At 40.7% G+C, this 12,175-nt stretch overlaps 1 protein-coding gene across 1 annotated transcript; it reads right to left on the minus strand.

Annotated features, from left to right (window-relative positions):
* Window positions 1–2,094: 2,094 nt before the first annotated feature.
* Window positions 2,095–3,752, minus strand: LOC139194988 (uncharacterized mitochondrial protein AtMg00810-like). The gene is made up of 2 exons (XM_070820156.1): window positions 3,398–3,752; window positions 2,095–2,183 (listed from the first exon to the last, which is right to left on the minus strand). Exons 1-2 carry the CDS (start codon window positions 3,750–3,752, stop codon window positions 2,095–2,097), a joined length of 444 nt encoding a protein of 147 aa, XP_070676257.1.
* Window positions 3,753–12,175: the final 8,423 nt, after the last annotated feature.

A 12,175-nucleotide genomic window follows, 5' to 3' on the forward strand; every position in this document is an offset into this window, starting at 1 on the left:
ATATAGGGGACTTTTAGAGAATGATTTGGGTTGTCACATGCATTCATCCAATTCAATGAGTAAAGGAAAATATGAGGGTTAATTTGTGCATCACGGTTAATCTGGGGTGTTGAGTATCATAGTTTATTGAAAAGCAATTGGAAATCGATTCATGTACAAGTGTGTCATGTGTGAAGAACGGACCTCTAACTAATCCATCCATCATTTTATTTCTGAAATTCATTTTATAATCTGCCTAGTTTTATAACTTGCTTGTTTATTTCAAATTCATCCAAATCAAAACCCCCATTTTACTTTCTTGTTCCAAAGTGTTAAAAATCTGTTTTGTTTGTGTTTTAGAGTGTTTTGATTTAAGTCAAAACACTAAATTCGTCCAAAGTTGTGTTAGAGTCAAATCTGCCCAGTTTGTGTTTTTAGGCAGTTTTGAGTGTTTTTAAGTTATTTTGAGTCTTTAGAATCTGTTTTGAGTCCCTTGAGTCTATCCAAACATTTTTAACTTTGTTTTTATGTTTTTGAGTAAGTTTAGAGGTTTTAGCAAGCCCTCATAATCCCCGGTTTAGAACAATCCCTACTTGCATTTATACTACAATTTGACAACAAGAGGGTTTAATTTGAGTGCTTAACTTTCATCGCATCACGGATCCGATGCTACGAGGTACAGATAACACCGAAGGCCCTACGGAGGCTGGGTTCTGCTACAGTGGGGATACGGGAACACCAAAACATGGGTTGGTGTTGCAAGTTGAATCCAACAGAAGACAACTGGGCTCTGTAATGTTGGCCTATGGGATTATTCAAGCCCAAAGGGCTGAAGCTTGCCGAGGAATAGGCCAAGCCCAAGTGGGCTTGGGTTTGCTTTGATCCAAACACCCCAGTGCGAGATGGGTGAACTAGCCGAAGAAGAAGACCGGCACCACCGCTTCAGGGGGTCATGTCGTGGTGCAAAAAATCACGACGAAGGCCGTGGGTTCAACGGCAACCCATAAAATTGAACGGAAAGTCAAAAACTCTCAACATAGTAAAACCCAGGAATTTTCGTTTTTAATTTCAAAGAAAAAAATCTAATTATAAACAAGAAATCATCGAGGACGACTTCAAGTCGTTAGGAGGTAGCTGAAGGTAACTAGGCATGGCTGCGGGCTTTGCTACTCGACAGTTTCATGGTGATCGACGTCTTCTGGGCATCGGGTCTAGGTTTTGGGCCTGAAGTCATGGCTCCAGGGTTGGGTTTTCAGCTCGGGAAGAAACGGGGGTGGCTTATCAACATGGGTGGGTTTCGACGAAACCCTAAACAATATCTATTATTTTTCTTTTCAATTCCACATTAATTCAATGCATATTTATATAATTTAATGCTGAGGAGTTATTTGATGCAATTCATGGCATTATCAAATTCACATAATTCAACAATTATGGTATAATGCATACACAATTTATGTAGAATCTAAAATTCGAAAACGTAAAGTTGGGTCATGCATTATGATGAATGTTCATGCTATCAGGGCTGCAAAAATATCGAGATAAAAACTGTTGTTTTGGACGAACCTGATTGTGTGATGATATGGATGAACTGGTTTGATGCAGAAAGCTTCCACATCAAATTCCTAGGCGTAACGGTAGGAGCGTGCCAATAACATGTTGTGGCCTGTATTTAATTAACAAGGGAATGGGGCCAACGGCAGAGAGAGATTAGAGAGAGATGTGTTTATAGTATTGTATAGAAGAATGTGTGTCTTATTCCCCCTACGCAGTGCCTTTAGTTATAGTAATAAGAGAGAGAAGAAATCCTTCTCCTCCAAGGAATACAAGTCCGTACAGGAAAGAATAACTAGAATCAAATCTAATATAGGATTTACACAATCACACTTAAATAAGAAGTTTACAGCACTTTCTATTTTATTGTGATTATACAACAATATATTTACACTAAGGGACTGTAAAATTTGGTCTGTTGGACACAATGGGCTGGTCAATTAAATTGGTATCAAACTTGCAATTTACGAGATTGGAAATCCAATACCGCTTTTAACAAGTGATGAGTAATATCATTAAACCATAATACTATTTTTTATTAAGAATAGAACATTGAAAAATTTAGTCATTATCCTTAGTATTTTCCCACATCTTCTTCCCCTGATAAATAAAGGGCATTTCGTTCAGATCAAATTCATTGGCTTCTTCTTCTGCAAGTAATTGTGAATAGGATTACCAAAAAAAAGTAATTGTGATTACAAAACGTAATATTAGAAAGATTTAAAAAATCTAATGGTAACAAGTGTTTTATTCATTAATAAAAAAGTGTATGTGGATATCCATGTGTATTATAATGTTATATTTACCACATATTTATACCATCATTTGTACTCTATCTATAATAGGGATAGGCCCCACAATTTATGCAGACACTCAAAGTATCCTTCGTGAATTCAGCTGCAATGCTTACAAAATTCCCTTCTAAGCTTGTAGCTGATTTGACCCCGAGCATTCCCCTGAAATATGTAAACTTGTCATTTGGCGGTGCTAGTTAAAACGTCTGCCATTTGTTTTTCTGTTTTGCAGTAAAACAATTCAATTTCATTCTGTTGGAATGCTTCATGCCTAATTTGGTTTCTATCACAACTCTGCCTTTTCTGCCACACTAACAGTCTCACCAGTTCCCATTTTCACTTTGGCAGTAAGGTTTCTCTTCACAATTATCAACAATTTTTCATTTCATGTCATGTAGTTGCTGCATCCATTATCAATGTACCAAGTACTATTGACCTTCACCTTAGTCACTGCATTGCAGGCATATAAAAGAGTTCTCAACTTATCAATTTGGTTGACATAATTTGCTTTCTGTACTACTTTATTCCCGTTGCAGTTTCTAGCCTCAGGACTAAACTTTCCACAGTTGGTTTGGGAGCAAGTTGGGCTTATTATCCCATTATTCCCTTGTTCTTCAAATTTTTCTCGTTGCTACTTTTTTTGTGGGATCCATTGTTTTTTGGGGCTGGATGTAGCCCCATTTTATGCTACCCAAGAAAGGAAGTTGCTAGCTCTAATGGTGGATCTAGCCCCATTTTCTGGCTCATTGGGGATGAAATTTCTCATTTAGGCTTGAAATGTAGTAGCCTCATGGAGGATAGAACCCCCATTGGGGATGCTCCAAGCAGGTTCAACTTGCTCTTCATCGAAGTCTTCTAGTACAAATCTCAACCATTTGACTTGAGAAGTTGCCTTTGCAGTACTGACATAATCAATTTCTACAGTAGAGAGTGCAACTGTGTTTTGCTTGATTGACGCCTAAGAAAACACACCTAAGCAAGATTGAATGCATATCCAAAAATACTCATCATGCCCTCCTCACTTACAACCTCATTGGTGTCACATTAGCTTATAACTAGTGTTGTTTTACCTTTGATGTACTCAATGACATAATCCAAAGTGCCCTGAACATATCTTAGAACCCACTTAGCAATTCTCATGAGTTTCTTAGTTGGACTATGCATGAATATTGAGAGAAGGCTACCAACAAACATGATATCTTGCCTTGTAGCAGTCAAATAGAGCAAGCTTGTCACTATCTTCCCATACTCAACTTCATTTGCAGCCTCGCTACCATCAACTTTACACAATCTATCATTTACAGCAAGCGGAATTCCAACTAGCTTGCAATCTTTCAGTCCAAATTTTTGGTGTATGAAAATACTTTTCTCAATTTGGACAATTCCCATACCAAGAAAATGATGTAACAATCCGAAATCAGTCATTTCATAGTGCTTTATCATATTACTTTTGAATTCTTCAAGAATTGGTGGACAACTTCCAGTATAAAACAATGTTATCTATATAAAGAGATACAACGATTATACCTAAGTTTTCATTGGTTTTTGTGTAAAGGGTAGCTTCATTAGAACTTTTCTGGAATCCAACTTTGGTGAAATAAAAATCTACCTCATCATACCAAAGCTATAGGAGCTTGTTTTAGACCATAGAGAGCCTTGTTAAGCTTATATACTTTATCTTCTTCATCTTGAATTATAAAGCCAAGAGGCTGATCAACATAAACTTCTTCTTTAAGTACCCCAATAAAGAATGCATACTTTAAATTCAATTGATACAAATTCCAACCCTTCTAACCTGCCAAGGCTAACAAGGTTCTTATTGTGTCAAGCTTTGCAACTAGAGCAACAACAACAACAACAACAACAACAACAAAGCCTTTTCCCACTAAGTGGGGTCGGCTATATGAATCCTAGAACGCCATTGCGCTCGGTTTTGTGTCATGTCCTCCGTTAGATCCAAGTAATCAAGTCTTTTCTTAGGGTCTCTTCCAAAGTTTTCCTAGGTCTTCCTCTACCCCTTCGGCCCTGAACTTCTGTCCCGTAGTCACATTTTCGAACCGGAGCGTCAGTAGGCCTTCTTTGCACATGTCCAAACCACCGGAACCGATTTTCTCTCATATTTCCTTCAATTTTGGCTACTCCTACTTTACCTTGGATATCCTCATTCCCAATCTTATCCTTTCTCGTGTGCACATACATCCCACGAAGCATCCTCATCTCCGCTACACCCATTTTGTGTACGTGTTGATGCTTCACCGTCCAACATTCTGTGCCATACAACATCGTTGGCCTTATTGCCGTCCTATAAAATTTTCCCTTGAGCTTCAGTGGCCTACGACGATCACACAACACGCCGGATACACTCTTACACTTCATCCATCCAGCTTGTATTCTATGGTTGAGATCTCCATCTAATTCTCCGTTCTCTTGCAAGATAGATCATAGGTAGCGAAAACGGTCACTTTTTGTGATCTTCGCTAGATTGCTCCGGTCATTAGTGTGGATAAGTATATAAATGGATAGAGATAGGAAAGCAAACACAAGATGTACGTGGTTCACCCAGATTGGCTACGTCCACGGAATAGAGGAGTTCTCATTAATTGTGAAAGGTTTACACAAGTACATAGGTTCAAGCTCTCCTTTAGGGAGTACAAGTGAATGATTTAGTACAAATGACATTAGGAAATATTGTGGGAGAATGATCTCGTAACCACGAAACTTCTAAGTACCGGAGTGTGGTATCGTCTTGACTTTCCTTATCTGTCTCATAGGTAGATGTGGAATCTTCTCTGGAAGTACTCTTCCTCCATCCAGGGGTGGTATCTGTAACTGGTGGAGATGCACAAGGTAATGTATCAATGTCACTTGAAGCTTACTTGTAGTTTCAGGCTTGGTCAAGCGCGATACAAACCATGTAGTAGGAGTCCCCCAAGTCGCCGAGCTAGGGGATCTGCTGAAAGAGGTAACAGACAAGGTAAGCAATCAAAGCTCCGGCTGATTGTTCACATTCTCCCTATCTTGCAGGCAGCATGAAGGATAAAGAGAAGAAAAATGAGAAGAGATGATATGGGATACTTTTGCTTTTGAAGAAGTAACTTTCCACAGGCTTATTCTTGAACTGGGCTGGAGGGTTTTCTGGTTTCCTCCAAAGTATAAGGCCGACTGAAGAATTTGAGGGTCAAAACAAGTCCATCAAATCTAGAGTACGTTCGACCCTGCTGATATGGGATACTTTTGCTTTTGACAGAGTAGTGGATGTATCGGCACGTGTGCTGTTACGCTTGTCTCCACATGCTTCCTTGTATCCTTCTCACTTGCCCTATCTGTTCCTCAGGCAGATGCGGTATCTTCCCTGGAAGCATAAGATGTTGAAGATGAGTACTCGAGAGCAATGCCAGGGTAAGGGGTTCCAGGCAGTCAGTTCCTGGCTGGAAGCTTGATTCCAAGTGCTGACTGATTGCTCTCTTTCTCCTTGTCTTGCAGGTAAGAACAAGGCCAAAGGAAAAGACAGGGAAAAAGCATGATATGGGATACTCTTGCTTTTAACCCTGATGATATGAGATATTCTTGCTCTAGTATAGCTTGTTTACAGAGGTATTATCGGGGGGAAAGAAAGCTGAATATTTCGAAAGGCTTCGTTGGGAGTGCCCTCTCAGATAAGAGGAAGGGTTGAGCATTTTTGCAGGTCTGCCTGTCCGTTGGGGATGGAGGTCGACATATATAGGAGTCTCCCTAACATCAAGTAATAATGCTATTCCTTTACCCTGCTTGGTCATAGCACGGTAGTGGGAGCTGCCAGCTTCACAAGTTTTAACTCTGTCAGAGCACTTTGAAAAAGTGGTCTATGGTATCTGGAAAGCTGATGTTGCGTGTGAAGATTACAGACAAGCTTTATCCAAGGAGATCCGGCTCTTGAAGTTGGGAAAGTGGTGCCTCTTCGGTTTTCGAACAAGCAATCCTGTCGGGGATCTGGCTCTTGAGATTCGGAGAACGATGCCTCTTCGATTTTTGAGAAAGCAATCATGCTGGGGGTCTGGCTCTCGAGATTCGGAGAGCGATGTCTTCGATTTTTGAGAAAGTAATCATGTTGGGAGTCTGGCTCTCGAGATTCGGTGGGCGGTGCCTCTTCGATTTTGGAGCAAGCAATCTTGTTGGGAGTGTTTTCTCGAATATGAGTAAAGGTTGGGCATGTTTGCTAGTCTACCTTGCCACGAAGCACAGAGGTTGACACACAGGGACTTTCCAATTATCCAGCAGTGGTACTGTTCCTTTACCCTCTCTTCGATTTTTGAGAAAGTAATCATGTTAGGAGTCTGGCTCTCGAGATTCGGAGGGCGGTGCCTCTTCGATTTTGGAGCAAGCAATCTTGTTGGGGGTGTTTTCTCGAATGTGAGTAAAGGTTGGGCATGTTTGCTAGTCTACCTTGACACGAAGCACAGAGGTTGACACACAGGGACTTTCAAATTATCCAGCAGTGGTACTGTTCCTTTACCCTCTCTTCGATTTTTGAGAAAGTAATCATGTTGGGAGTCTGGCTCTCGAGATTCGGAGGGCGATGCCTCTTCGATTTTGGGGCAAGCAATCTTGTTGGGAGTGTTTTCTCGAATGTGAGTAAAGGTTGGGCATGTTTGCTAGTCTACCTTGCCATGAAGCACAGAGGTTGACACACCGGGACTTTCCGATTATCCAGCAGTGGTACTGTTCCTTTACCCTTGTGGGTAATAATATGGTAGCTAGGCCTTCAAAATTTATGTGTCTAAACTTTGTTAGTGTTGTTTCTTTGCTATTCTTTTACCCTTCTTGGTCAGAGCGATGTAGTGAGAGTTGCAAGCTTCACGTGTCTCGACTTTGTCAGAGAACTTTGGCAAAGTTATATGTGGTACCCATGAGCTACTGTTGCGTGTGGGAAGTGGGTGATTGAACAGTACGATTCATGTGCTTTCTACTTCGCCAGAAATCTTCGACAGAATGCCCATAATTTCCGCAAAGCTGAGTGTGCGTGTGACAGGTGCTGACAAGGCTGGAAAAGTAGTCTCAACTTTGTCAAAGAACTTTGGCAAAGTTATATGTGGTACCCATGAGCTACTGTTGCGTGTGGGGAGTGGGTGATTGAACAGTACGATTCATGTGCTTTCTACTTCGCCAGAAATTTTCGACAGAATGCCCATAATTTCCGCAAAGCTGAGTGTGCGTGTGACAGGTGCTGACAAGGCTGGAAAAGTAGGTGCCTCTTCGATTTCTGAGATCGGCCCTCGTGGTCTCTGAGCAGCCCAGCTTTTGAGAAAGCAAACCTCTTCGATTTCTGGGATCGGCCCTCGTGGTCTCTGAGCAGCCCAGCTTTTGAGAAAGCAAACCTCTTCGATTTCTGAGATCGGCCTTCGTGGTCTTTGAGCAGCCCAGCTTTTGAGAAAGCAAACACCTCTTCGATTTCTGAGATCGACCCTCGTGGTCTCTGAGCAGCCCAGCTTTTGAGAAAGCAAATGCCTCTTCGATTTCTGAAGCTTCGTCGAGTGCAGATTTTTATAGAGGCTAACATTAAGTTCCAAAGCACACTTGAATATCCACCAGTAGAAGCTCCATTCTTGCACTTCTAAGATCTTGATTTGTCCGACCTCTTCTCTCTTCTACACCTTTGAAAATGTCTGGCCCCTCCGACCGTCGTTTTGACTTGAACCTTGTTGAAGAGGCAGCCCCGCCTTCTCCAGACAACATATGGCGCCCATCCTTCGTCTCCCCTACTGGTCCTCTTACCGTTGGGGATTCCGTGATGAAGAATGATATGACCGCTGCGGTAGTGGCCAGGAACCTTCTCACTCCCAAAGATAACAGACTACTTTCCAAACGGTCTGATGAGTTGGCTGTTAAGGATTCTCTGGCTCTTAGTGTTCAGTGTGCAGGTTCTGTGTCTAATATGGCCCAACGCCTATTTGCTCGAACCCGCCAAGTTGAATCATTGGCGGCTGAAGTGATGAGTCTCAAACAGGAGATTAGAGGGCTCAAGCATGAGAATAAACAGTTGCACCGGCTCGCACATGACTATGCTACAAACATGAAGAGGAAGCTTGACCAGATGAAGGAATCTGATGGTCAGGTTTTACTTGATCATCAGAGATTTGTGGGTTTGTTCCAAAGGCATTTATTGCCTTCGTCTTCTGGGGCTGTACCGCGTAATGAAGCTCCAAATGATCAACCTCTGATGCCTCCTCCTTCTAGGGTTCTGTCCAGTACTGAGGCTCCGAATGATCCCCCTCCGGTGCCTTCTCTTTCTGGGGCTCTACCGACTGCCGAGACTTCTCCTAAGCAACCTTTGTGAAGGCTCCCTCTTGTTTGTTTATTTTGACTCAAGTATATGTACATATTTGTAATTTATCGGGGATATCAATAAATAAGCTTTCCTTCATTTCAACGTATTGTGTTAAATCACCAAAGCCTTCTTCGCTAAGTTCTTTGAATTTTCTTTTGTTGAAGCTTGTATGTTGGAGCTTTGTGAGTGGAGCATGTAGGTTGAGGTAGTGTTCCCTTAACCCTTCTGAGCTGCTAAGGCTAACAAGGTTCTTATTGTGTCAGCCTTGCAACTAGAGCAAATGTTCCATTGAAATCCACTCCACGCTTTTGGGAATAGCCTTTTGCTACCAATCTGACTTTATTCTTCTGCACTATGAAGTTCAATTTTGTCTTGTAGACCCACTTTACACCAACGATAGGTTTGTTGGATGGTCTTTTTATTCTCAAGTGTAATTTTTCTCAACCATATCAATCTCAGCTTGCGTTGCTTTGTTCCATGAGTCATCCTGAACTGTTTCTTCATTACAATGAGCTGAAACGTCATTCATACTTCTCCACTTCTGTGATGTGAAATCAAAGAATTATCAAAAAATTAAAAGTTGGGAATTAAAATTTTGACTCTGTCTTCTTTGCTTCTTCTCCAAAGAACACAAAAACAAATTAATCTGTCTTCTCTCTCTCTATATGTAAACAAGATAGTAAAACAAAATCTTAAATTTTTCCTAGCACGCGGCTCACTTAAAAATGCCGAACGGATCTGAATCTGCCTCCCCAAGAAGATCGATGACTTTTGAAAGATAGACAAAGAGGATTTCAAGTAGAAACTCATAGAAAAACTAACTTTGGGAGTGAGAAAAATGGAAATTTAGAACTGAGTTTTGTTTGGTTCGAAATTTTAAATCTTGGGGTTTTTTTTTTTCCTATCGTTGACTATTTAGATATGAATTTTTTCCAAATAAGTTTTCAATAGATTTTTTGCAACTTGTTTGCCATGGTGATTAATTTTATTATTTCATACTGGAGATTTGGAGAGGAAAGGCTTGTGGGTTCTTTGGAGAATAAGACAAGGAAGAGAGAGTTTTTAATTCCCAACTTTTGTTTTTTTTCACTAATTTTATCAGTGAGACCCATTCAAACATTACTATTGTAATTCCAGTGTCTAGCAGGTCTGGTAGGACACAAGCTTTTTAGGCGAGTCTTCTTAACAATTCTCAAACCGGCCTACTCATAAATCGTGAGCTTAATTAGGCTTGTCAATTACTTACGCGATCTGTTAACATGACATGAAAACGACACGAAAATAACGGATTTCGACGATAATTAATCGGTCCGTTATCGGGTCACCTATAAAAAACTGTTAATAACGGGTCCTTAACGGGTTTACATGCGACTAATCTGTGAGTAACTCGTTTCGACTCGTTAAAAAAAAAAAATCATTTCAATGATTTTAAAGTTAAACTACTAAAAAGGCTTATTATTGTTTACTATTCTATAAGAAGCACTGTTCTAAAAAGCGGGCTAGGCGGCCGCCTGGGCGCTGGGCGTCAGGCTGCCACTGCAATTATTCCAAAAGCGTTCAACAAATCGGCAAGGGTATTAGGTGGCGCCTAGGCGGCTGACTGGGCGGGCTAGGCAGACTAGGCGGTTCAGTTAAAAAAAGTTATACATATCGTTGTTTCATAGCATCGCCTAAAAGAGGAGGCTTTCACATAATATTGAAGAGAGAGAGCGTTGCAGAATTAGAATAGCATATCTACAATTGTAGGGATAAACAAGAAATTGACATGGACAGTTGGTATTTCGTCGACCGAGCATGCAATTTTCTTTGATGCGCTAGAGGTTTTCGGAAATTTTACTGAGGAAAAAGAAGATGGGCGGAGCAGGGAAATTTTACAAAGGAAGAAGAAGATGGGCGGAGCAATCGAAGGCGAGGAAGAGGAAACGGGAAAGATAAAGGCCTTTGCATTTTCCAAGGCGTCAATAACACATCCTCTCTCTTTGACTGGTGTCCACTACTTTCCACTATTAATTACCCACCTTCAGTCTTTTATTAATTACCCACTACCAACTTATAATTATAATAAAATAAAATAAAAATAGTTACCCTCTCCACTAGTAAATATGTTGTATACGGGTAATGTTAGTTTTGTTAGAGAGACTAAATCTTATTCATGAATTTTATACAAGTATAATATTTTGGAGGTGTCAATATGCACTTATTTATAAGATATACAAGAAAGTTACCTAAATCCGCTTAGGCAGCCTAGACCCCGCCTAGCCGCTTAGCCACATAGGCGCTAAGAGCCAGCCCGCCGCCCAACTATTGCCTAGCGTTTTTTAGAACCTTGATAATAAGTTAAAAAAAAACATTTATGTTTTATTTATTTAATTCTTTTTTATTATGAGAGTTTCTTAATATCATTACTAAGATAAATTTTACTTGATGTGTTGTCCAAAATTCAAATCAACTAGTTTAATATTTGTATAGGCAAAAAGACAGATTTTTAATTTTAGAGTTAACGAGCTAACTGTCACAGCCCGTCCCGAGATTCTATTTATCGAGATTGTGAAATGACGAAATTGTCCTTGACGGATGCTAAGGTATGTGTGTGACGTATTATGGAATAATGCATATTTTCCTAAGTTTGGAAAATTTGAAATGGATTAAAAATTATTTGCAATTTGTGTGGTTAGGGAAAGAGGTTGGACTTGTTTTGGGATGGACCACACACACACACGGGACACCTTCCCTTTCTCTCCCCCGTGCTCCAACCTTGTTTTGGGATAGACCACACACACACACACGGGACACCTTCCCTTTCTCTCCCCCGTGCTCTCTCTCTCTCCTCTTCTCAGTTCACTCTCTCTCCCTTTGAATTGTACGGACAAAGAACAAAACCCTCGAATCATCACGGATCGACGCCAATAAGGTGAGGTTCTTCATCCTTTCAACCTCCTGATTCGAATGGTGCAATTTTTAGAACTTAGAACCTTCAAAATCACGTGAAATCAGAATCCCATTTTGAAATCACTGTTCATGCACACGTGAATTGTTGATTTTCAGGAAATTCTAAGCTTACAGTGAGCTTAGTGAGGTCCTAAGGAAGCTCGGAGTGCTTAGTTTGAAGGTTTTGGACGTCGGGATCACTGAGTTCGAAGTTGGCCAGTTTTCTTGGAATTTCTCTGGTGAGATTTCGTCATTTTTAGAGCCTTAAACTAGTACATCGTGATTCTACATGCTTGGGGCTTCATTTTGATATAAAATGTGTGAAAAATGGTTGGGAAATGACGGAGAACAAGGAGATTGAAAAATCTCCAGTTTTCCGGTGACCGGAAAAACCAATCCGGCGACTGGAGGAAGAAGATGATGCACGTGGAGCGCGTAGGTCCGTGCCCCTCCCGGCGCGTGGGGGCGCGTGCAGCCTCAAAAAAAATTTCTAAAAATACCTCGACGTCCATGACGTCGAGTAGGTCACTGTGGTATATTCATATATCCAAATTGAGCACCGTATGAGAAGTTATTATGAATTGTCGGTTATGTGCTTTAATTAACGTTTTTATAG

The sequence above is a fragment of the Malus domestica genome, chromosome 04 (assembly GCF_042453785.1).
Source record: "Malus domestica chromosome 04, GDT2T_hap1".
In the NCBI taxonomy this organism is placed as follows: Eukaryota; Viridiplantae; Streptophyta; class Magnoliopsida; order Rosales; family Rosaceae; genus Malus; species Malus domestica.

What these genes read in the sequence shown, in the direction of transcription:
- LOC139194988 (XM_070820156.1), bottom strand. Translation starts at nt 3,752, where the DNA reads ATGACTGATTTCGGATTGTTACATCATTTTCTTGGTATGGGAATTGTC. An exon ending in TGTCATTGAGTACATCAAAG is followed by an intron (nt 2,184 to 3,397) that starts GTAAAACAACAC and finishes AATTACTTGCAG; the next exon opens with AAGAAGAAGCCAATGAATTT.